This window comes from Drosophila miranda, chromosome XR, assembly GCF_003369915.1.
Source record: "Drosophila miranda strain MSH22 chromosome XR, D.miranda_PacBio2.1, whole genome shotgun sequence".
Classification (NCBI taxonomy): Eukaryota; Metazoa; Arthropoda; class Insecta; order Diptera; family Drosophilidae; genus Drosophila; species Drosophila miranda.
The window spans coordinates 21,681,499-21,707,118 of NC_046674.1; the positions used below are offsets into that span (position 1 = coordinate 21,681,499).

The 25,620-nt window shown below is 39.7% G+C and overlaps 7 protein-coding genes across 8 annotated transcripts; 4 read left to right on the plus strand and 3 right to left on the minus strand.

Annotated features, from left to right (window-relative positions):
• The first annotated feature begins 523 nt into the window (after positions 1–523).
• On the plus strand, positions 524–8,076 carry LOC108151977 (mRNA-decapping enzyme subunit 2). Its single transcript, XM_017280942.2, has 5 exons — positions 524–1,467; positions 2,369–3,192; positions 3,284–3,502; positions 3,558–4,307; positions 4,370–8,076. The coding sequence occupies exons 1-5, from the start codon at positions 1,332–1,334 to the stop codon at positions 4,964–4,966; spliced, it is 2,526 nt and encodes an 841-aa protein (XP_017136431.1). The 5' UTR covers positions 524–1,331; the 3' UTR covers positions 4,967–8,076.
• Positions 8,077–8,245: 169 nt separating this feature from the next.
• Positions 8,246–9,728, minus strand: LOC117186139 (zinc finger protein 436-like). Its single transcript, XM_033386313.1, has 2 exons — positions 9,515–9,728; positions 8,246–9,448 (listed from the first exon to the last, which is right to left on the minus strand). The coding sequence occupies exons 1-2, from the start codon at positions 9,638–9,640 to the stop codon at positions 8,393–8,395; spliced, it is 1,182 nt and encodes a 393-aa protein (XP_033242204.1). The 5' UTR covers positions 9,641–9,728; the 3' UTR covers positions 8,246–8,392.
• A 400-nt stretch (positions 9,729–10,128) lies between these two features.
• Positions 10,129–11,603, minus strand: LOC108151978 (zinc finger protein 436). The gene is made up of 2 exons (XM_017280943.2): positions 11,395–11,603; positions 10,129–11,328 (listed from the first exon to the last, which is right to left on the minus strand). The coding sequence occupies exons 1-2, from the start codon at positions 11,518–11,520 to the stop codon at positions 10,276–10,278; spliced, it is 1,179 nt and encodes a 392-aa protein (XP_017136432.2). The 5' UTR covers positions 11,521–11,603; the 3' UTR covers positions 10,129–10,275.
• Positions 11,604–12,249: 646 nt separating this feature from the next.
• LOC108152916 (calcium channel flower) lies at positions 12,250–18,155 on the plus strand. Of its 2 annotated transcripts, none has more exons than XM_017282594.2 (5): positions 12,250–12,385; positions 12,610–12,733; positions 14,503–14,710; positions 14,799–14,906; positions 15,145–16,676. In XM_017282594.2, the coding sequence occupies exons 1-5, from the start codon at positions 12,383–12,385 to the stop codon at positions 15,281–15,283; spliced, it is 582 nt and encodes a 193-aa protein (XP_017138083.1). In that variant the 5' UTR covers positions 12,250–12,382; the 3' UTR covers positions 15,284–16,676. The 2 variants fall into 2 exon arrangements, with proteins under 2 accessions (XP_017138083.1, XP_017138082.1); XM_017282593.2 differs by lacking the exon at positions 15,145–16,676 and adding an exon at positions 17,366–18,155 and having other exon boundaries at positions 12,253–12,385.
• Positions 18,156–18,275: 120 nt separating this feature from the next.
• LOC108165289 (protein SDA1 homolog) lies at positions 18,276–19,363 on the minus strand. Its single transcript, XM_017301324.2, has 2 exons — positions 18,724–19,363; positions 18,276–18,657 (listed from the first exon to the last, which is right to left on the minus strand). The coding sequence occupies exons 1-2, from the start codon at positions 18,755–18,757 to the stop codon at positions 18,380–18,382; spliced, it is 312 nt and encodes a 103-aa protein (XP_017156813.1). The 5' UTR covers positions 18,758–19,363; the 3' UTR covers positions 18,276–18,379.
• Positions 19,364–20,688: 1,325 nt separating this feature from the next.
• LOC108165288 (ATP-binding cassette sub-family A member 17-like) lies at positions 20,689–23,302 on the plus strand. Its single transcript, XM_033386489.1, has 4 exons — positions 20,689–21,769; positions 21,827–22,620; positions 22,690–23,066; positions 23,138–23,302. Exons 1-4 carry the CDS (start codon positions 20,714–20,716, stop codon positions 23,266–23,268), a joined length of 2,358 nt encoding a protein of 785 aa, XP_033242380.1. The 5' UTR covers positions 20,689–20,713; the 3' UTR covers positions 23,269–23,302.
• Positions 23,303–23,579: 277 nt separating this feature from the next.
• On the plus strand, positions 23,580–25,008 carry LOC108165287 (ATP-binding cassette sub-family A member 17-like). The gene is made up of 5 exons (XM_017301322.2): positions 23,580–23,665; positions 23,729–23,872; positions 23,930–24,586; positions 24,667–24,753; positions 24,824–25,008. Exons 1-5 carry the CDS (start codon positions 23,604–23,606, stop codon positions 24,996–24,998), a joined length of 1,125 nt encoding a protein of 374 aa, XP_017156811.1. The 5' UTR covers positions 23,580–23,603; the 3' UTR covers positions 24,999–25,008.
• The last annotated feature ends 612 nt before the right edge of the window (positions 25,009–25,620 follow it).

The following is a 25,620-nucleotide window of genomic DNA, read 5'->3' on the forward strand; positions in this document are numbered from 1 at the left end:
GGCTACATTTAAGGACCCCGTTGATTTGGATTGTGTCTGAAATAAGGTTTAAACAAAAAAGTCAAGAGCAATTTTCACCAAAAAAATTAAATTAAATAACAAATAACTACATATTTATTTACAAATGACAGATACACCTGTCTTAACTTAATTTACTAGTAAGGTGACATCGTCCCCTGTGGTGAGGAATCACTTTTTAAACTAGCCCCCTAGTCATTTAGAGGGATAAGCGCTAGAAAGAGATAGCAAACGTTTTACGTTCTGCACTCTTCGTTTGTTATTGTTTCAGCTGACAGGAAGAGATATGTATTTGTTCGTTAATATATAAGCAATTCATACTATTTTCATTGTTTTCTGTTTTCGAGTTTATTCTTAAACAATAAAAAAGTAGACAATGAAAACAAATTATTAAAAATATGGAAATAATAATTTAAAAAAAGAAAAAATAAATTTGTGTTATCTGTATATTTTGAAAATGAGACTTGTATTTCGGTATATTTCTGAGAGGCAGACGGGTTTATTTTATTGATAAATACGCGGTCACACTACGCGACGCTGACGAGGAAGCGATTTTCCAGAAGTTGTAAAAAAACCTTTTTTAAAGTTACAAAATAGCTACTACATTTAAGTGCAAGTGTAAATAAATCGATACAGGTCGCGGATTGCATTGCATATAATAATAACTGAATTGAATAAGGAAAACTAGTGCGACACCACCAAGTAGAAAGTACGTGAAAAAACCAAAAGTGTGTCTGTGTGAGTGCGACGAGTTTTTTCATTCGCCTGAAGTGGAGCGAACCTATATTTGTGGATGGCTCTCCACAATAACACAACAAAAATAACAAATGCAGAAAATGTTGAGCAAACAGCAACACCAAACGATAGAACAATAGCGAAAGAATGTAAAAGAATCGTTAACAGGACACCAAAATTGCATTGGAAATTGAAATTCGTGCGACAAAAGCAAAAGACTGCAGAAATTTTCAAAACTTGGCAGCCATATTTACTACAAAAACAAAGCTGTTGTAAAAGTACGTGACAAAACGCTTACACAGAAAATATTCAGCCACACACACAAACACACCCAACTCATAAGCAGCGCACTTATATACACATCCACACAAAAACACACACACACACTCACATTTGCACACGTACAGCGTGTTTGAGAGAGAGACTGAGAAGGGGAGAAACGCAAATGTGAATTAACATACAAACAAACAAATAAGAAATATTTTGCGCAAAAGACAGCCCCCCCTAAAAATTCAACAAATATTCAATTCAAATATTACATAAACAAACACTGCGCATCAGTTTGATATCGAAATATTATGGAAATCGCACCATTGATTAGCAACGCAGCCGTTGCCGCCGTCGCTGCCGTCTCAGCCTCTGCCTCGTCCACATATGCCTACGAGAGCGAGAGCCGAACCAGCAGAAGCAGTAGCAGCAAGGAAAACGATAAAGGTAAGACTGATAAGCGAAAATGTCCCAAAATAGATTCACAACAAAGTCATAATCAAAATAAAGCAAACATTGCACAGATTATACAATTCAGCTTGTCTCTGTGTGAACTCCTCTCTCGCTACAACTCTCTATCTCCCTCTGTCTGCCAGTAGTTTTCCATGCATGTATGCAGAGTAGTACAATCTATGTACTTGTATGTGTCCATGTGCAGCGCATCGTAGCGCAGCGCAGTCGCCCGCGAGTTGCAACACTTTTAGAGGAGGAGGTCGCTGAACCGAGCTAGACAGCCATATTTCTTTCAATTCTTTTAGAGGCCAACGGAGTGTAGCGACAATAACAATGCAAATAGTAATAGTTTTTTTGTTTTTGTTTTTAATGCTATTGCGCAATTTACGCTGGCGCAGATCATTGCCCAGCCGATTAGTCAGCAGTTTGCCAAGGTGCTCCCGTAGCCATTTGCGACATAAGTACATGCATATTTACGAACGGAGTAGACAGCATGGCAACAAACAATTTAAAGGTCGTACTTACATATGTACATATTTAATAGCTACTTGTCCACCCCTGGCACCCCTGATCGATGACCGATGATCGATGGGTTATCCTATCCTATCCTGGCTGTTGACAGTTGACTCTGGTTCACAGAAAGCTCCGGCTCGGGCTCTCAGACTTTGGCGGTCAAAAGTAAAATCAAACAACAAATTGACTGATCAAACACTGAAAATTCTGGGAGTTCCCCGCATATCAAGTTTGCAGAAACTTGAATAAAATTCTATAAAGATTTTTAGAATACAAAAAATACCAACCAGCACTGCTTGGGGGCTATCATATTGTCAGTATTTGTTTGCCCTTTGCTTATCTCTAGAGGTTTAATTTGGTTTTTTCCCCTTATGTTTTCAAGTCAACAATCTGGCGTTGCTCGCTTCGCTGACGCTTCAGAAAGTGCTGAATATCAACAATAATAATAATAATAATAATAACAACAACAACAGCAGCAGCAATAGTGGGGCAGCCATCAGGCTAACTGAACAACAACGACGAAACCTCGACGAAATTCAAGCTGAGAATGATGTATTAAATAGGTTGCTTAAAAATGGAGCAGTTTTTACCAAAACACAGCCCACGCCCCCCATAACCATCGAGAAGAAAAGACAGAACCAGCAGCAACAGCATCAGCAGCAGTATCAGCATGCACATCTGCAACACCAGCAGCAGCAGCAACAACAACAACAGCGGCAGCAGCAACAAGAGCAGCAACAGCAACAACAGCAGCAGCAGCAACAAAACAGCGCGCAGAAGCAACGCCTCGATTCATCCATATCATCCACACACTCATCGACATCAACGAACTCCTCCTATGGCAGCTCCTCCTCCGAAGATGTACTTGTGGCCGGGACCAGCACTAGCAGCAGCAGGAGAGCCCCAGGAACAGCGACAGGAACCATAGGAAGCTTAGCATCCGTAAAGGCGTCCAGCATTAAATTGCCAGAGAAATCGAAAATTCCGTCCGATATACTTGATGATCTGGCCAGTAGATTTATAATCAATGTACCGGACATGGAGCTAAACAATCTAATAAGAATATGCTTTCAAATCGAGTTGGCCCATTGGTTCTATCTGGATTTCTTTTGTGCCCCCGAAGTGAATGAAGATGGTGTGCCCACGATTGTACAGCGAAAGCTACCAGCGGTGGGGATCAAACAGTTTGCCATGCAATTGTTCCAAGTGAGTGTTTGCTTCCCTTCCCTTCCCTGCCCTTCCCTCCAATTACATATCTATCTAATGCCAATCGAATCGTTTATGTTGCCACACACAGCACATTCCCTTCCTGAACAAACATTTTGGCACTGTGGAACAAATACTGCAAGAGTGGAAGAACTACAAGATGTCGGTGCCCACATACGGTGCCATTTTGGTGTCTGAAGATCACAATCATTGCTTGCTAGTGCAGTCCTATTTCGCACGCAACTCGTGGGGCTTTCCCAAGGGGAAAATCAATGAGAACGAGGATCCAGCACATTGTGCAACAAGAGAGGTGAGTTTTTGTGTGGAATAAACATGGCATTTTAATTGATTTCTCTTCTTTTTAGGTTTACGAGGAAACTGGGTTCGACATCACCGACATCATCGATGCCAATGATTATATTGAGGCTTTTATCAACTATCAATATACGCGGCTGTATGTCGTGCGGAATATACCGATGGACACGCAGTTCGCTCCGCGCACACGCAACGAGATCAAATGCTGTGACTGGTTCCGTATTAATGATTTGCCGGTCAACAAGAATGATGCCATATCGAAAGCCAAACTGGGCAAGAATGCCAATTCCTTCTTTATGATTATACCCTTTGTTAAGCGGCTCAAGAAGTGGGTGAGTGAGCGTCAGGCTGGCATCGGACCCCGTCGACGCAAATGCTCTGGTCAGCAAAGTCCCAAAGCAGCATCGCCAACCAATGGGAATGGCAGCTGCAAGAAGGATGCTGCTGCCTCGCGACGCCAGCGACACAAGTCCATGGGGGATTTGGATGGTGTCAAATTAAATAATCTCAATGGAAAACCGGGTGCCGGTTCCTCCGGGCCGGTGGCTTGTGCATCGGCCAACACCACAGGCACCATGAACATATGCAATAGCAACAAACGCAATAAACAAAATGGGGCTGCGGGCAGCAATCAAACCACGCCACTATCAACGGCAACACACACTCCGGCAGCCACAACTCCCGGAGGAGGAAGTGCTGGAGCAGCTATATCATCGAAGCGTCAACTGTTCCATAGCCACAGTCAAAATGATGCACAGCAGCAGCAGCAACAGCAGCAGGTGTCTCATGGCAATGACAAAGTAATCCACTAGTAATCTCATTTATTCAACTGTCTAATCCATTTGCAACATCCATTCAATAGGTGGTCAGCTCCTTTGATTTGATACGAAAGGAGAAACAGCAGCTACTGAGGGCAGCCAAGTTGCAGAAGCAACACCAGACGCAGCAGCAACAGCAACTAATTCAAGGCTTGCGCCCCAAGGTTGTGCAAAGTGAGAAGCAAGAAAATCATCATCAGCAACAGCAGCAGCAGCAGCAACAACAATCGCAGCTGCTGGTCAAGAAGAGCCTGGGACAACAACAGCAACAACCCACAACGGGCATGGACTTGATAGCCATGCTATCGGCTGCGGCGGCAGCTCAGCAAAAGACACCAACAGCGGGACAGCCACGTCCACGGCCAGCATCGGTTTCGCTGAACTTCGAGGGATCCCCAACCACAGGACCATCGCAGCAGCAGCACAATCAGCTGCAGCGCATGCCCTCGGGGACTAATTTGAGGATTCTGAAGCGAGCCCAATCTCAGCAGCCGTCGCAGCAGCTGCAGCAGCAACAGCAGCATCAAAGTCAGGTAGGCGTGGGCACGCCTGCTTTAGGGCCGATGGACTTTACGCCCAACTTTAATTCGTGGACGAATTTTACATTCACCAAAAACTGGATAGAAAATGTGTTTTGCTAAACATATTCACACTATTTACTTCCTTCTATTCTATAAAAATTCTGATTGAATGCATTTTCAAGCAAAAGGCCAGATTACAGGGAATAAGATATATTTTTGGATGCTTTGTGACAGGAGAGAGAGAGAGAGACAGCTAAAGAGAAGAGACCCTGCCAGGAAGAAAGAAAGAAAGCATGCCAATTGCATTTAACAAGTACACATTTGTTATAAAAAACAACAACTAAACCTTAAACAACGTACCAACACTCAATAGACAACTAATCATGTCTAGTCCTAGGCTTTGGAGACTATGTATCGTGAAAGCTTCAAGAACTTTAATGATCTCCCACAGGAGAAATCACACTTTTCCACATATATATACCTAACATATATATATTCAACATTATATAGGGAACAGCAGGCATAAAAAATGAAATGATTTTCATACCAAAAACTCGAGTCTTCCGCTCAGCACACACGTAACGTAGCGCTTAGTTTATTCCATGGACAAGGACAAGGACACAAAAGAGACGACATTGAGATTGAAGTACAATACAATACACAATTACTAATTATTATAAATATTGTTAAGAGTCCTTGCCGTGGAAGCTAAACAGCTAAACGTTTATTGTGTGCGTGAACAAAGCCCCTACTTCGAGCCGTGTACGGCGTTTAAACGTATTTTTAGACAAAACCAACAAACTAAACTTAACTAAAGCGTAGCTTTAATACGCCCTAAAACACTCACACACACACACACACACACCGAAAGTTTTGCCCCAGTTGCTGTGCAAGTATTCTTATTGAAGTCCTTTAACGACTCACCTGATGGATGAAATTTATGGGGAAAAATCGTGTTTGCGGGCAAGGGAAATAATTGGAATTTCTGGGCCGCTATACTGCCCGCCCCCTTCCCCCACCCCCCACCTAAGAGAAAGATGTGTAGAAAAGAATACAAATAATAACAATGTAAATAATTAAATTGTGATATCGTATTTCTTAGCACAATTGTGATCTTAACAAAACAAAACGGCTAGCTACTACGTGCAACCAACCACAAACAACTTTTATAAGCGAACGAAGAGAGAGGACATTTTTAAACAATCAAACGAAATTGCGCCCCTTAAAACCAGCGAAAAAACAGACACAGACACAGACAGACAGACAGAATGGGAGGCCATTGATTGAGCGTTTGAGCGACCCACAATGCGGGGCAATTATGAGGCATATCTTCAGGCAAGGCAATAGGCACAGCACCAATAAAATAAATAAGAACAGCCCAAGCGTAATGTTGCGCCGGGGATGCAATGCTGTGAGTGGATGTTGTTGATTGACAAACATTTAACGAATTTAAATTAGTTTAAATTTGAATGATTAAAACATATAGAAGGACGCTTAAAAGTATTTAAACGATTTGTAAAGGATCAGAAGAGGATGATGTATATTTTTGTGAGCCACTAGTGCGTAAGTGATAGGAGGAGGAGAAACAGCAGACACAGCAGAAGCGAAACGAAACGAAAAGATACCTTCATGAAATATGTGTGTGTTAAGCCTTTTGATAATAATATCGTAGACTTCGTTCAAGTTTTCTACAAAGCCAAGTTTCCTATAATTCATAAGCATGTCCGAAGCCTGTCCAACGATTCGGCTCGGTTCGTTCTCTCCACCAAGCATACATAGTCTCCAATGTGTGAAACTGTTGCCTATTAGCGTATATCTTTAGACTAAGCCACTAAACAGAGTCGTCTCCATCTCCACACGCGGTCGTCACTCTAAACAACAACAACAACGAGAACAAGAACAAGAAAAGCTAGGAAAACTTCCCCTTAAGATGGCCTTTTGCTTATAATTCGCTTGATAAATTCTGTAACTTCAACCAAAAAATCCAAAAAATTTGCATTTGCTTAGAAATTTCTCAAATTTGACCTTTAAAGCTTTTTGAAAAGCCATATTAATTTCTATTTTTTATGTTTACATTTTGAGCTTCAAATTTTTTTTAAACAATTATTCTTTTAATTTGGATTTGGATAACATTGTACAAAAAACAAACAAACAAAAACGAAATATCCTATGATTTTACTTTAATTTCTGAAACGGAACTGCGTTTCCACACTCCCCTTCCCCCGACAAATGTTCTATGAAATTGGCAATAATTTTTTTAGTATTGATATTTTATATTTTTTTTACAACAAACAATTAATTACGTGGGACATTTGTCTGGGACAAAAAACAAAACAAACAAAACAAAAAAAACAAAAAAAAAAAATACAAGAAAGAAACAACCAAACCATCAAAGATTCAGCAAGCAATGAATATCAAACTATAAACAAAATAAGAACTTTGTTAACAAAGCTTGGGAAATGAACTAAAAAGGAGAGAAAGCAAAGCAAATTAATTGTTGTACAATTTCGTTGTGAAAAAATCAAACATAATGCAAACTGAAACATTTCATTCGAGTCAAACGGAAAGTTTGTTTAAGCAACAACATAATCTTTATAATTTTAAGTGTGCAAAAAGTGTGTGCTGCTCCAAAATCCCAAAACAATACTATAGTTGATGTTCGTTTTAACTTATTTTTTTGAACAAGCATACCCATACCATAGCAATATGTAACCATCATGAATGGGACCCTGGATAAACAAAAGTTAATTAATGCGAGTGGTGATGGACGCGCCATCATTAAGCCTAAAGAAAAATCGAGGACTCGCTCTAAACTAAAATTGTTATGCATTTTAGACCATTTTATCCGACAAAGTGAACAAAGAACCACTATCAACACGTCCAAAACGAGAACTTAAGGTGCGTCCCAGACTCCAGACCTGAATAGATTGGCAGAGTGAACTGGAACTTAGTAAGAGAAATCCCCGTGAAGGATAACCATCCGTTTGCTACAAATCTATTCTGGTGCCAGCACTTCCTTATAAATCATACGATATCAAAAACCCAATTTGTAGACTTTAAACCAAAACCAAGAAAATATAAAACAAACTTAAATCTCCAATCAAGAACAATTGTAACGTAAAGATTATCCAATCAAATAACTTATTTGTGGCATAATATATTTCCCAATATTTTCCCTGCCCCCCTCCCCACCCAAAATTCCGGCAATAAATTGATGTATCAAGTTTTAATTATCCCTTTTTTTATTTGTTGTCTTCTTCCTCAGACATTTAGAAAGCAAAAGTGGATAGCCGTGTCTAGCTTCATTTATATTTTATCGCGGGCATTATCCGTCTACTTAGTAACTACTTAAAGTTGACGAGATCTAGTTCATTTGGTTCTTAGTGGGGACCATCTATGTTTTCGATTTTAAATCATCGCCGATATGTCGATGATTACATCACTTCTCTTTTATTTTTTTCAACCGAATAAATATATATTTCACAAATATATATGTACATATGAGCGTATTTAGGATAATGATGGTTTTCTTACAATTAAAAATTTTCATTTTAAGGTTAGCGGCTTTGGTAGGCTTATGAAGTGGCCCCTATTATTGTCATTGGGCGGAGAATATGAGTATCTACGTTTCCGCTGAAACGAATTCTCTATCGTCAGAAACTCACCCTGCTTAGAAGGGTTCTTCTTCCCATTCTGGTCTTTTGAGTGAAGCTGAGCGTGCTGAGCTTGGCTGGAAAGGCTGAGAGCTTCGCCACAACCGGGATGTGGGCACACGTACATTCCGTGAAAGGTCTTCATATGCTTGTTGTAGTTAGTCTCCAGGTAGTACGACTGGCCACAGTCGGGCAAATGGCACACATACAATGGTGAGGCATGATATACCGGCACTTCGTGTGATTTCAAATGCTTGTCCAAGTCCGCCTTGTTATCGAAGCTGTACGAACACTTGGAAAAGGTGCAGTAGAACCTATTGGAGATGTGCATGATAGAGGCGTGTCGAACGACCCCAGGGTAGCGATCGAAGACTTTCCCACATTCCACACAGCGAAAGTGAAAGCCCTTTGAACGACTCCAGATGGTGTTGTGCTGCTGGGTCTTCTCGTGATCCTTTAGCCTTTTCAGACAGTTAAATGTTTTGTCACACCTCCGACAAATGTAGCGGGGATCTACACGACTCAGTAAGCTGTGCGTGCGAATGTGGGAAATGAGACTCAACTCGACGTTACAACAGGTGCAAATAATTGTGGTCGCCGTGGTATTGTTCCTGTAAAATTTGGCCAATATAAGACCATCGTGCCGTACTGCAACGGCGAAGTTTTCAGTGGATGGTTTAACGGTGGCAGCTTTTGTTGAAACGATTGCCAAAAGCTCCTTCTTTTCTTCCAATACTGAGGAAACAGGAAGAGTCTGTTCGGGCATCAATTCAATGTTCTCCCAACCATCTATTTCCAGGGGGCTTTCCTCCTTAATCGTAATGTCAAAGGTTTCAGATGGGGCCGTCTTTGGTTGCGCTGCGGTCCAACGCCGGAGTGTTGCGCTCATGTCGAGCACATGTCCTAAACAAGGCTCACATATGCAAGATTTTTTCCTCAAAATGTAAGGCTATGAAAGAATTCCAGGGATGATAAATATGTATGTGTGTATTTATTGCAATGCGTCGGTGCTTACATCAATGTTGTACCACACGACCAGCTTTTCCAGTAGTTCCTTTGAATTTTCGATCACTTCATTTTCGAGCTTAATGCCAACCGCCAGGTTGTCCTTGCACAATAGGCACGGTCGTCCCGCATCCATGACTTGGTATTTAAATTATTGTTTTACAGAAATTACAGAAAATCACACTGCAGAACAATCGACGCACAAACAATCGACATAATCGATGAAATCATTATCGGACTTCATCGATGTAAACTATCACCACTATCGATCATTTTGGAACATTTTTTTGAAAATATCGATAAGGACTATGATTAATTGCCTTATTGCCTTATAATATAACTTTGCTGAGAAGAGAGCGATAGCATGAGAGACAAAAGGCAAAATTAGTGTTCTTAGCCGTCTCCAGACACATCTTTCGGCTATCGATCGGCTATTCCGCCAACCGGCTAAATTGCACTGACAAGTGTAACAGTCGATCATTTCTGTCCCGCGGCAACTGGAAAGCCAAGCTGACGAACAAATGTTTTTCGCTCTCAGTGCATTCTTTTCGCATAAATCTACTTAGTAACTACTTAAAGTTGACGAGATCTAGTTCATTTGGTTCTTAGTGGGGACCATCTATGTTTTCGATTTTAAATCATCGCCGATATGTCGATGATTACATCACTTCTCTTTTATTTTTTTCAACCGAATAAATATATATTTCACAAATATATATGTACATATGAGCGTATTTAGGATAATGATGGTTTTATTACAATTAAAAATTTTCATTTTAATGTTAGCGGCTTTGGTAGGCTTATGAAGTGGCCCCTATTATTGTCATTGGGCGGAGAATATGAGTATCTACGTTTCCGCTGAAACGAATTCTCTATCGTCAGAAACTCACGCTGCTTAGAAGGGTTCTTCCCATTCTGGTCTTTTGAGTGAAGCTGAGCGTGCTGAGCTTGGCTGGAAAGGCTGAGAGCTTCGCCACAACCGGGATGTGGGCACACGTACATTCCGTGAAAGGTCTTCATATGCTTGTTGTAGTGAGTCTCCAGGTAGTACGACTGGCCACAGTCGGGCAAATGGCACACATACAATGGTGAGGCATGATATACCGGCACTTCGTGTGATTTCAAATGCTTGTCCAAGTCCGCCTTGTTATCGAAGGTGTACGAACACTTGGAAAAGGTGCAGTAGAACCTATTGGAGATGTGCATGATAGAGGCGTGTCGAACGACCCCAGGGTAGCGATCGAAGACTTTCCCACATTCCACACAGCGAAAGTCAAAGCCCTTTGAACGACTCCAGATGGTGTTGTGCTGCTGGGTCTTCTCGTGATCCTTTAGCCTTTTCAGACAGTTAAATGTTTTGTCACACCTCCGACAAATGTAGCGGGGATCTACACGACTCAGTAAGCTGTGCGTGCGAATGTGGGAAATGAGACTCAACTCGACGTTACAACAGGTGCAAATAATTGTGGTCGCCGTGGTATTGTTCCTGTAAAATTTGGCCAATATAAGACCATCGTGCCGTACTGCAACGGCGAAGTTTTCAGTGGATGGTTTAACGGTGGCAGCTTTTGTTGAAACGATTGCCAAAAGCTCCTTCTTTTCTTCCAATACTGAGGAAACAGGAAGAGTCTGTTCGGGCATCAATTCAATGTTCTCCCAACCATCTATTTCCAGGGGGCTTTCCTCCTTAATCGTAATGTCAAAGGTTTCAGATGGGGCCGTCTTTGGTTGCGCTGCGGTCCAACGCCGGAGTGTTGCGCTCATGTCGAGCACATGTCCTAAACAAGGCTCACATATGCAAGACTTTTTCCTCAAAATGCAAGGCTATGAAAGAATTCCAGGGATGATAAATATGTATGTGTGTATTTATTGCAATGCGTAGGTGCTTACATCAATGTTGTACCACACGACCAGCTTTTCCAGTAGTTCCTTTGAATTTTCGATCACTTCATTTTCGAGCTTAATGCCAACCGCCAGGTTGTCCTTGCACAATAGGCACGGTCGTCCCGCATCCATGATTTGGTTTTTAAATTATTATTTTACAGAAATTACAGAAAATCACACTGCAGAACAATCGACGCACAAACAATCGACATAATCGATGAAATCATTATCGGACTTCATCGATGTAAACTATCACCACTATCGATCATTTTGGAACATTTTTTGAAAATATCGATAAGGACTATGATTAATTGCCTTATTGCCTTATAATATAACTTTGCTGAGAAGAGAGCGATAGCATGAGAGACAAAAGGCAAAATTAGTGTTCTTAGCCGTCTCCAGACACATCTTTCGGCTATCGATCGGCTATTCCGCCAACCGGCTAAATTGCACTGACAAGTGTAACAGTCGATCATTTCTGTCCCGCGGCAACTGGAAAGCCAAGCTGACGAACAAATGTTTTTCGCTCTCAGTGCATTCTTTTCGCATAAATCTGTCTCTGTTTTTGCTGTTAGGTTAGGTTAGGTTAAGGCGGTAGCCGGGAGGGTGTTTTTGCTGTTAGTCAGTTAGAAAATTATAATAAGGCTGTTAGAGTCTCGTTCTCTAAACTCAATAGAGTTATCTTTGCAATTTGAACGCAATTTGTAAAGTTTTCGATTTTTCGATTACTTTTAAAGATAGAATCGAATTTATAAAAAAATATATTCGTCGAATCTATACTAGTACCTGCTACGCTACTCGGCTAAAAATCATCGATGGTTTGGTCGCACGAAAAATCGATAATGCGAAAAATCGAGGCACTTGGTCTATCGATGCTTTGCCAGCTCTACCCAGAACGCAAAGTACAACAAATTCTGTCTCTCTGTGACGTGAAAAGTGCATAAAATAAATACTTTTCCATCTAGTTTAAGTAAAATTTATTGCAAAACAAAACATGGTATGTAAATAATAGTGGCCACATGAGTTGAAAGAATTTTCCTTTGCAATGCAAATGAATATTGAGCCTCACCTGTGTTTTCGTGAGTGTGAGTGTGTGTGTCGGTCGCGTGTGTGCGTGGTAAAGAAGCGGCCGCCGCGTCACAATACAAATTGTGCTGCTTCGATTTTTTCCAATTATCTTAATTGTATATTGTATGTTTTGTTTTTTTTTAATGTGCATAGTCATTTGCGGAAAAAATCACGGGGCTGTTGGCGCGTCCAAATCAACAGGATCCCGTGGGCGGACCGGAGCAGCCTTGGTATCTCAAATATGGCAGTCGATTGCTGGGCATTGTGGCCGCCTTTTGTAAGTTTTAACTAGCACTTAAATTTAACTCTAGAACAGCCAATTCATGTAAGATTATGTGCCCCAAAAATATTGGGCATCGATTTTTGTGTACATTTTGTTGTTGCTATTACGTTTGCTTCTCTGTGTGTCCCTGTGGTTGTGGGTGTGTGTGTGTGTGTGTGTATCGCCTCCCACAATACGCACGCTCTGACATTGATAAAGGAAGAAAGAAAGCAACAACAGCAAGGCAGCATAACAGTGAAATGAAGAAGCAGAAGAAGCAGTAGTAGGAAACGTAACAAAAGGATACAGAAATTTGTATAGATTCATATGTGGGTATGGGGCTGTGGAAGAGTGAGAAAGAGACAAACAGGGTCAAAGGAGCTTTTTCTGTGTCAAGTTTGGCGCTTTAATTCGTTATTTTTGCGTCCTTTTCCATGTTTATTCCCGATATTGTACATTTACTATAGAGAATGCAATTTTCTCTGCTCATTCAGCAGTAATTTTGCATGCTTTTTTTATTATCAGCACTACAGTGCAGTGCAGTGCAGTGCGGGAGCGGGGGCGGAGACGGGAGCGAGAGCTTCTCTCTTCCGTATTCTCGCTCTGTGCTTTCACTTGATTACGCCTGATTGCGTTTTTTCTTTGTTACGCGCTATGCTTTAACCTCTCCCTCTCTGCAATGACATTGAACTTTTATTTTTTCTCAATGATTTCTTCTGCCTCTGCAGTGGGATTTTGTGATATGAGTTCCATTCAACGATTTTGGGGACTTTATCGGGACACAAGAGCCAGCCACACTCAACAAATTTGTAGCAGAAATACATACATACATACATACATATGTATGCATATCCACTCCACTCGTGCGGCTTCTGCACCCATAAACCAGTTTGGCTTTTGGTTTTATTGTAAATTAAAACCAAAAGTCTATAATTAATAAATGTTTTTTATGCCGGTTCGGACAGCACATCGACTCCGTTGAGTCTGTTTTGACGAGCTATATGAACCGCAATAACCTCAGCGCTGAGATCACATTACGCTTTAAAGTAAAACGAAACTGCGAAAAGAGAGAATAAGGGAGAAAAGGCATACAAGTACATAGTACATAGATCATGAAATTCTAGCACAATTCCTTTTTGTTGAGATAAGCTCAAGAAGCCCAAGGAAATTCTGATTAAAATTATACTACATTTTGCTGTACTTAAAAGAAAACACGATCTTTCGGAATGTTTTCCTATTCATTTATCACACAGAGAGCTGTTTGTTTGGCTCTTGTTTACTTAGATTTTTATAAAAAAAAAACCAGCTGATAAAATATTTGAATGTAATTTTTTTTAGCTCTTATTCCGCTATCATAACTAGAACTAGAACTAGAGATTAAAGCAACAAAATGGGAACAGAACATACTATGTACAACTGCCCGTACTCTCTGAAGTCTGAAGTCGCTTCTAACAATTCGACCCACTATTTTCAGCAAATTGTCACGCTTCTGTGGCTGGACTGGTTCGTGTTGTTACTTTTGTTTATTATTATTATAAATAAAAGCGAAAAATTGGCACACGAATGAGTCAGCGATGTTGATTAGATTTCGTTTCCAAATGGGTTTCGTTTGTGAAGCGATTCGGTAAGATAATGGGGCCATATTTTTAGTGGGCGTTTGAGATTAAAATGTGGTCATATCTGCCATTCATTTAGAGTAGAATTGGGGAACGCCTTTTAATTATTTATATTTATTTGTTCATGTATTAGTTTGTTACTTTCATTAACGTTTGCTGTCGTTTTAGTTGCCATTCTTTTTGGGCTCTGGAATGTGCTCTCAATTATCACACTCAGTGTCTCCTGCCTGGTGGCGGGCATTATCCAGATGATAGCTGGCTTTATAGTCATGGTTCTGGAGGCGCCCTGCTGCTTTGTGTGCATCGAGCAGGTGAACGGCATTGCGGATAAGGTGGATGCCAAGCCCATGTACTTCCGGGCCGGGCTATACTGCGCGTGAGTATCAAATGAAATGAAATGCATGAACAATGTTCATACATACATATGTCTAATGGTATGGTATGGTATGTGTCTCCCCATATAGCTTGGCCGTTCCGCCAATCTTCATGTGCTTCGGTCTGGCCAGCTTATTCGGCAGTGGCCTCATCTTTGCAACCGGCGCCGTTTACGCCATGATGGCGTTAGGCAAGAAGTGAGTATAAGGATCCAGAGGGGATCGGATCTGCAGGATCTGCAGGATTCGATTGATCCGCTGGATCTGTTTAGCTTTTAAGTTAGAGCGGGAACTTAGTTAGAACTTGGCCAAGTGCATTTTTGCTAATCGAAACCAATGTTTTCTCTATATTCCTTCAATGTGCTAACCACTGTGATAATGCTTAAATTTAAAAAAAAAAAACCAATACATTTACGATACACAATACGCTATGTAGAGCTTCGCGCGAGGACATGGCCGCTGCCGCCACATCGCCCACACAGATGGCCGGCGGTCAGGTGGGAGGTCAAATGCAAATGGGCGGCGATCAGCATATCACACTCATGGAAGATCCCGATGTCTGGCGTCCCACATAAATGCCTAATTGCGATATTAGTAACTGCCAAACCACACTCTACGACACTCCAAAAGACATACCAGCCACACACACACACCCACAGCCACAGCCACACCTACACCCATACAGTCCAGTCCATTCCACTAGAAGCGCAGAAAACGCTACAAGAAATTGATTGGGAAGCAGATCATAGCGGATATCATAGCGGAGCAAGAGCAGCGTTACCCCACCAAAATACAAAAGAAATGAAACGAAATTCTCATATGTAATTGTTGTTGAAACAAACGTTTGTTAATAACCAAAGTGTTTTTTGGGGCAAATGCATTTTCGTCATTTTGGCCCCATTGTCTTTGTCCCCTTTGTGCATGTAATTCGTATTCCATTTTTAAATGTCTTTCGTCGAACGGTTGGTGTTGTTAAAAACTACAGTTAAATATATTATACATATAGTACATAGAGAAAATACTGAAGGGAATACATTGATACTTACATATTATGTCGAAACTGCAGCAAGCATATATTTTTAGTGAGAAACTATATTGAATGCAAACAAAAGAAATACTTATTTAAAAAACAGAAACCACAAGCTTCCACACACACACACACAGCTTAAACACAAACAAACACACACACACACAAGAAGAAAACAAATATAAATAATACTATAAAAAGTGAGAATCAAGAAAGAACAACCTATAGAGCAATATGTACAACTCAGAAAAAGTATTAACTCGAGATATGATATGCTTTGCTTGAATGTAAAACCGGAAATACAAAATGTTAACGTTATTTGAGAATTGATTTTGCTCACAAGATAGTCCGCGAATTGAAATTGAAATTGATCATAATCAAGCATTAGACATATAAAAATATACAATTTCTATATAATATATATAGTGTACACAAGTTGGGGATACATACATACATATGACGTTTGTGTTTTTTAAATGTTGTAAATTCATTCATTTTGCATTTTAGAGTTCAGGTCGTCTGTTCTTTTTTTCGAGCTTCGTATAATTTCTCATGAGCTAGAAATATATGTTTTTTGTATATTATTATTATTTTTATATACAACCAAAATTTCGAACTTTTCAAGTCTGATAGAAAGGTATTATTTTTTTGTGGGTATAGCCCTGTGGGCACAATTCCTTTCAAAATGCATTCCAAAATTTTTACATTAAACTTTATATTTATTTAATCATAACTTTTTAGCGCTTTAAGTATGAAAAACATTTAAGAAATACTCGCCAGAACTTGTTAATAATAGAGCCTTCGCAAGCAAACAGAAATCTCACCTGAACTAATTATAAAAGTTGAATAAATTAAATAAATTTGTTGAAAATATGTTAAATCGATGAACGGCAACACTAAAAATGAAATATGTAATGTAAATGTTTTTTTTTTTTGGGCCCTAATCAAGTATCAGACTAAAGATCTAATACACGTCACATCAAAAAAATGTCCAAGAACAGCCCAAGAGCAGTTAAATCTAATAACAACGACTGGCCTACAGCAACTGCAGCACCGATAGCCAACAACATGAACAATATGAAACACGCTGAAACAGCTCGCTGTTAAACACTGTGCTGCCTCCAAGAAATCACAAAAGGCAAATAAATTTGTATAAGCTTTTATGAATGTAATCAATTATCAATATAGTACAGTGCGTTTCAACGACAGCGCGACAGTTGCAAGGCAAACCCACTAAAAATGTGATATTCTGTAAATTATATACATCTTTCAACTGTCGGGATGTCCTTAAGCGTACTATATGTATGTTTTTTTTAGTGAGTAGATAAAACTTTAAAAACTTTCGAAAGTAGTTATTTTATGTACATTTTGAGTTGATTTTGGACAAATTGTAACTGTAGCACCCGATCTTTTGTTGTATTGAAAAATTATTGTATACAATTTTGAATAATTTGAAACGATACTGTTTGGTTTCCCTACGTAGGCACAAAGCACACACACACATCCCTAGTTGAGCACATAAATTCTGATTAATTTCCATTTGATTTCTTACATTTCTCTACTTATAGATTTAGTTTTGAAGATTTTTTAAACAATTATAAAACCTTTTTGTCTACTTACTCGTAAACAGAGCATCCGCCGAGGATATGCGGGCAGCTGCACAACAAACTGGTTATGGAGGCAATGGCACAGCCGCGTCGACCACCAACGACAGGGCGGGGATTGTGAACAATGCCCAGCCCTTCTCCTTCACCGGGGCCGTTGGAACGGACAGCAATGTGTGATTGTAAAACGGATAGAAAAGCGGATTGCGGAGAGCTGGGGTGTGCCGTGAGAAAACAAGACTCAGAACGCGCAACATTTGAGGGGCAAAACTACTACAAAGAGAACATCAACAGATCAACAGGCAATTTAAATAATGAAGTGCAATTCCCAATTATTCAATGACTTAACACACGTCCGAAAAAAGAAAATAAAAGAAACATATACACATACATATGTTAATCAGATCAATTAGCTCTGATCTCTCATTCTAGAGCAATTCAAGATGTATCAGATCAGATGTAAAAACTATTTTGTATTAAATGTACGAATGTATTTTTTTTTTTCCCCCCCCCTTTTTTTAAGTATTTCTCGTATTTCAGTGTCCCATCTATTTATTGTGTTGCCTGTGTCCCATCATTCCAAAATTATGGTTTTCAACTTAGTAGAAATTGCAGAAATAAATTATTGAACGATATCACTAGCGAGGTGGTAGGCGTGGCAGGAGAATCGTGTAAAATTTATGTTTAGTCATAGTTTAAATATATACCTTAAAAATATATTTAAATGCATAATACTAAAATGTTTAAATTAATGCAAAATCAAACTATAAATATTGTATGTGAACCATATTAAAATTGAATTATACATACTTTAAATTATGTTAAATAAAATAAATTATACAAAACCAAAGTCTGGTTCTTATTACCGGAAAGCATGGGGAAAGAATTGAGGAAATGGAATACCCCAAAAACATATACATTCATATGTAGATTTAAATGGATTTCATATTTAATTGGTTGATTCTTCATAATAACAAATTAATAAACATGTATACATAGTTATAAATTAAAAAAAAATATTGATACAAATTTAAATCAATTTAAGCTTCATCAGATCCATTCTCCAGATCTTCCCAGGACTCTCCGGCTGGTACGTATTCGATAATCTCCTCTTCCCACTCGCCATCTTCATCAGAATTGTTACCCTGATCATCCTGATCTCCCTGATCTTGATCGTCCTCGGCATCAGCTGAGTCTTCCGAGTTCTCGGAGTTGTTCTCTTCCGAAGCCCAACGATAGCGACGATCACTGATACCTTCGCTATCTTGCTCCACAGCCTCAGAGGATAGGCTAGCGGCTATGACCAGGGCCAGGACACCTATAATATAAAGTTAGATATGAGTTAACTCCTTCCTGTGGTTCGGAAATCCCTCATTCAACTCACCAAAGACAAGGAAGAGAACTTTGTTGGACTGCATGATTAGTGTTTGGTTGTTGCTTGTAGTGCTTTCGATGCTGACTGATCTGTTCGGGGCCCCTTTTGTAGTAAAATTTTTTGGCAAATGCCGTGCCAATTATTTGGCATAGCAGATGTTGTATCATGTGTCTACCCCAATATCAGCTACGTCACTTGTCCTCAAATTCGGAATTAAAACAACTAATCAAATGTTTGGTTAAGCTCTCAGAAGTGGGTGGGGTGAGTAATACAAGGCCAGTAGTTCTGGGGACTTACCCTTGGACCTACCAAGATGTAGATATTTGGTCTAGGCTATCGATTCAGATTAATTTAAAATCACCTTCAAAGCTGCAAATGTATATGGGAATTCCTGGAATGGTCTATGGAGAAGGGTCGTCAGATATATTTCTACAGAAATGCATTTATTTCTGGTAAAAGATTATGCTATCTTCAGTTTACTTAGCTTCGTCCTTGGCATCTCTTATGGTTGAAGTTTAGTCTGTTATGTTTCAGGACACTCCCCTCCCCACAAGTGATACAGAAGACTGCCTGTAGCTTAAGTTTTGAAGTTGAAATAAATACACAAGCCGAGCGTAGTATGTCATGATATAAGTACTTTATTTTATAAAAACTTATACATTAATTTTTGCATTGATTCGTTATGGCACCGCAATTATGTGTTCTAGTTCTGAAGAACTTTCGGAGCTATACAAGATGCGAGATGGTAATGTACATGTTACTGCCGCTGCTAATGATACACTTGGTTCACTTGAGATGTACTGTAAATCAAGAGAATTCTTCGCATTGTTTCTTGCGGCGAAATGGAACTCTTGGGGATAATGTAAAGCTCAGTCCACTGTAGTAAGTTCCAAGTATTTTAGTTATCTTTCAAAATTCAGCTCCTTTGATGTTCTCTCTGATTGATTGTCCTATTTGTTTTAATCGCAAACTGAAAAATGTAGTAATTTAATGGAGATGATAGCCGAATTCACTCCCAAAAAAGTACTTTTATTGTATACAAACAAGGATTATATAGTAGAGCCACTAAAGTCAGCACTATTTAATATCCTAAAGTTGAGATCTGTTGAGCGTATCAGCTCTGAAGGTGATATGGAAAATAGGCTTATAAACGGAAACTATTTGGGCGGTATTATTTGGAAGGTGAAGGATGTCGAGGATGATACGGACATCACCATACGATTTCCAAGTGCACTTCGAACGATGCCAACTGAATTGTGGTATACCAACCAAGTTAGACACGAATTGAACACGCCCCGGCCGCTCTATATGAATGAAGGATTCTTACAAATAATGTATGCCATTGTGGCATTTCTATCATATCCAGCTGTAAGCAATATTACCAAAAAATTCAAGGACGATGGCATAACGATTACATCAAAGCCATTTGTTTCCGATGCGACGTATGACGATTTCCTTGATCCCCAAATTCTTGACCCATTGGGTACTAGTCTGGTGAATATATTGCCATTCTATTTGAGTTCTCTCTACATTTATCCATTCGTTCGTCTGGTAATGGTAAGTAAGAAAATAAAAGCTTTCTCCTGAGAGTTTGAGATAGGATTATCCAACTAAGTTGATTTACTTTTCTCTTTTTTTAAATAGCTTATGCAAAAAGAAAAGACCAAGCAACTAAATGACTTGATGAGAATTTCCAGTGCAAATCGGTTCATCCAATATCTCTCTTGGTTTTGTTCTGCCTTTATTTTGGCGACTGTGATTAACTTATTAACTATTTTCTTGCTTACGGTACGCTATCCATCTACTGGAACACAAAGAACAGATGCTTGAGTCCATAATTCGTTTCCTTTTTTAGGCGCCGATTTGTAAAAATGGTAACATTTTGAACTGTTCGAGCTTCACAGCCGTTTGGTTTTTTTTTACCATATGGACAGTGTGCGCCATATGCTTTTGTTTTCTTATCTATAGTGTATTTCAAGATACAGCCCTAGCTGCCTTTATGATTGTGTTTTATTCGATGATTTTTTTTGTATTATATATGTATTTGCATGCCGGGAGCAAAGCTGTGCACTATTCGTTATGCGTGTCTTTCCAATTTGGATTTTTAACTGGCCTTCGGAAAATACTTTACTATGAAAAGTACGATAATACGGGGCTTCAATGGGATCATTTCTTAAGAGGGAAGTTTCTGGATAGTTTTGCTCTAATTCCCATCATAATGCTGATGGGAGCATTCATTTCTCTGGTGTTGTGCTCATTAGCAGAGCTATGCTGCCCGGGACGCTACGGAGCTTCGATGTTTCGCAGATCTTCCAGAGATCATGATTCCTTGGGCTATCATCAAAACCCTCAAAGAACTCGCAAAATGTCCCCAGCCGTTGTGCAGACGCTCATCTTGAGTCAAAGGAGTCACAAAAGAAAGCCGCCTCTGACAAATTTCGCCATGAATATGTATGATGATCAGATCACGGCTATATTGGGACTATCAGATTCGGGGAAATCCGCTATTACCAATTCCATTTCGGGCAGCATTCCCCCCCAGTCGGGATCGGTAAAAATTGACGATAGAGATATTGCGAGATCGACCAGAACTCTGGTGGGACTCTCGCCACAGCATAATCCATTATTTGCCAATTTGACCGTTAAGCAGAACATGTACATCTTCTATGCTCTGCGGGGCACTAGCGCACATGGAAGAGTACGTGCCACGGCCAGGTATTTGAAAGCCCTCGAGCTCTGGCAAGTTAGGGATGTGAAGGGCCGTTGCCTATCCACGGCCGACAGGAGGAGATTATCTGTGGCCTGCGCCTTTTGTGGCAATCCGCGGATTGTGGTCTTAGATGAACCCACCGAGAGCCTGGAGCCCTGTGAACGAAGATTGGTGTGGGATCTGTTACAATCGGAGAAACGATGTAGGACTTTAATTATCACAACTTACCATATCGAAGAGGCTGATGTTCTGGGCGACCGTTTGGCTATTCTATGCGATGGTAACCTGCTGTTCAATGGCACTTCCACCTTTTTAAAAAACACGCATGGTTCTGGATATCAATTGGTATGAATCAATATGTATAGATACTATGTATTCTAGTATTTTGCATTTAATTATCAGGTCTGTTCGCAAGGGGAGGTATGTGAAGAGCCACAGATAACATCGTTAATAACATCATACATACCAGAGACTACGGCATCCTCGGATAAACCATTTGAAATATCCTACAGCATACCGCAATCCTATTGCCGTAGCATTGTGCCATTGCTTAAGGAGCTGGAGGGTGGAGCCAATTGTTTCAATATGGGCGCCATTGGCATTGGCACAACGCCCATCATAAATAAATTTGTGAAGGCCACTTCGCCGTGCGCCGACAGTAGCAGGGGAAATTGTGTAGGAGGCTCCCCCGAACCCGATGAATGTTTATTATATGGTTGTAATTTGTGCCTCAATCAATGGCGTGCGATGTTACTTAAAAAGTTCTATCAAATCAAGCATAATTTTCTGGTGTTTTTTATGCTTTTTTTTCTGATGCTATTGGGAGCTGCGGCGCTACAAAGATACTTTTATAGTTGGCCAATTCCAGACAAATACCGTTCGCACGCAGGCATGGATTTTGTATTTCAGGACCGGCTGCCGCTAAAGCTGGATATATATGGACCAAGATGCCGGGTGGCCTTTCTCAGAGACTTTAACGATGAGAATCCACTTATAGGCCTATTAAAGCGGAAAATAACTGGCTGTAGAACACAGGATATATCAGCGAAAGACTTGGACACAAAAGCAGATATCTTAAATAATGTCTATGTCTTTGGTATAAAAATAAACAAATGCGCATATCAAATCTATTACAGCCGAAAATTTTTACATTCGGAAGCAGTGGCAGCCGCCCTAATAGGATACTTGGCAAACAGGTGAATATTTCGAAGCTAATTTTATCATAAATCATAGATCAGCATATTAATTATTGTAAATTCTTTCAGTGGATTTCTGGATTTATTTTGCACTGATGCTAATGCAAAGATGGAAACTCGTACGAAAGCCATAACCTTTAACAATCACCCCTATCCGTCAATTCAATATAGTGAAAACTCCACAATCCGTCAGATCGATTGTTTCGAGAGTGGATCTTTATATCTGAATCTGTTGTGCATAAGTATCTTCAGCGGGTTCTTTGCCGCCTTCATTGTCAGGGAGCGTCGCATCGGATTCAAGCTATTGCAGCAAGTGGAGGGCATTAATATGACAACATTCTGGCTGGTCCACTTGCTTTTTGACTGGCTTTTGCTTTCGATATTTTCCGTATCGCTTGTAATCGTGATGACGCTTCTTCTGCAAAAGAGTTTCGACAATGAAACAGGTAATGAATGGGGGGTTTTACATGTTTGATATTCCAGTATAATAACTATTTCAATTATCAACTATTTTTAGTTGCCTATGCCTTTGCCTTGATTCTCTTTAGTGTTGCACTGCTACTATTTTTATACTTGCTGATGCAATTCTTCACACGAGTTATGTATGCATGGATTATACCTGTAGTACTATTGTTTATATTGGGTTAGTACATATCTAAATATGTTGGGGTTGCTTCTTTGACAGTCCATTCCACTTACCGTTCCAGCCATACCCTTCGAGTGGCCTGTTCCGGAAAAAGAATTTGCTTTCCTTTATATAATACCCACATACGCGGCCATTGCGTTGGTCCATGCCATCTGTATTGAGGCATCGTCGCTTAAAGTCTGTGAAGGAAGAAACGACAGAAAATTTCAAGGATGCGGTGAGTGCTTGGAGTCGATGTCTGGTTTACACATGACTTACTGCATAGCTCATAGAGGTCCACTCACACTGGTGCGTGATCGCTGGACTTCCATACATATTGGCACTGATCGGCTCATCTATGTTGTTTTATATCCTACTCTTGCTTCTTGCGCGTGGATCCTTTTGCAAGAGACGAAAAAGGTAAGAATTATGGTTGCAAAGTTTGTTTGTTTTTTTAGATACAAATATAATGTTTTCTAAAAGACGTACAGGTGGCGAATATACCGATTATTGCGATTTGCAGGGAATGACCCAAAATGAGCTGAGAAACCATACTCTTCTTTTGGAAAATGTTGTAGTAAAGTACCAGAATAGTCCAGTCAAAGACGTCACAATTGGACTCAAGCCGCAAGTACATCTAACTATTTAATCAATGGTTTTTGAATCTCTTGTTTTTCTTTATAGAATGGATGTTCTTGGATTAGTTGGCGAGAGGTCTGGAAAGACTAGTATTAACAAAGTAATTGTATCGGAAATCAAGCTATCTTCGGGACGAGTTCTAGTCAAAGGAATCGACGTTCACAATAGAAAAATAAACCGATACAAGGCCTACAAATATATGGGCTACTGTCCCCAAAAGGATTATTTTGAGCCCAAATTTACGGGTCGAGAAAATTTAAAAATGTTCTGTCTTATACGTGGCATAAGATCGGATAAAGTGCGAGAAGTATCCGAAGAACTGGCCGAAAACCTTAACTTTCGGGAGCACTTACAAAAATCATCCAAGAAGTATACGGTCAGTGATAAGCGGAAGCTGAGCACAGCAATAGCAGTGATAGGAACACCGCCACTTATCATTTTGGATGAGCCAACCGCTGGAGTGGAGAAGGCCCATCGATCGGATGTTTTGGATGTGCTGAAGAGTGTCAACGAATGTGGCAGCACAATATTGTTATCTTCAAACAACATAGAAGATTTTCAATCTCTATGCAATCGAATGGCATTGCTGAAACGGGGAAAGGTAGTTGGAATCGGGTCTGTTGAAAGTTTTCGAAATAGTTTAACGCCGGGACTGATTCTAATGGTAAAAATCAGACCTCATGCGATAATTCAAAGTGTAAGGTAGGCCATTCTTTTTTTGAATAATTGTATTTATTGGTGCCTTTTCCAAATACGCTTCTTGTTCATTTATTTTCTTACAGAAATGTACGATTGCAACCAAGCGAGCAAGAAATAGTTAGTAACATAACAACATTCCTGTTGCACACTTTTAAAAGCGTTTATTTGCTGTAAGTATTGCCTATTCCGATTTCTGTGTATTTCTGTAAATATTTTTTCTGCTTTGTTGTTTTTCTGCAGAGAGCAATTGCAAGGAGATCTTTTGTATTACATACACAACACTACGATTCCACTCGCCGATGCCTTCAAAATAATAGAGCAAAACCGACACGGGCTTTTTATTTCGGACTTCCTTTTAAAACACGAAAACATGGAACTGACCTTTGTTGCTCAAAATTTTCGAATTCTTAAATAAATGATAATTTAATAAGAATAACTGTTAACATAAACATAAATTGTCTTCTTATCGATGTACAGTGTACAAAAATATCGGTATATCGGTAATGGTGCTATGACATTAGACTTTGATAACTTTAATGCGAAGCGAGATATAGCATCAGGGAGGAACACAACAAATTTGTGACATTATCCGTCTTAAGCAATTCTCCCATCTATCGATCGAAGCCTCCCCAATAAGTTCTAACATTTGTTCTGCTGCTCCTAGCCTAACAGGACAGCAAAGTGGATGCATATATCTAAATATACATATTTCGCTCTCACTGCATGCCTTTCCCATTACTGTTGCAGTTAGTTATTAAGCAAAGTCTAATGTCAAATGGCCACCTTTATTGTGAAATTAGGTCCGTGAATGTACAAAGGCCAGTTTTGTCCCCCTCCATAAAATTCTCCACCGGACCAACTATCCTGCCTTGATCTTCGAGATCAGAAATATCGATCAATCTAATGTATTACACAAACTGTAAATTTTCTTTGTAGGGTCTGAAAATTATGTTGTTAAATTGGATTTTGATTAAGACCTTCAGGCTACAATCAGGACTATCATTAATAGGGAAAGGAATATCATTATCGAATTGAAA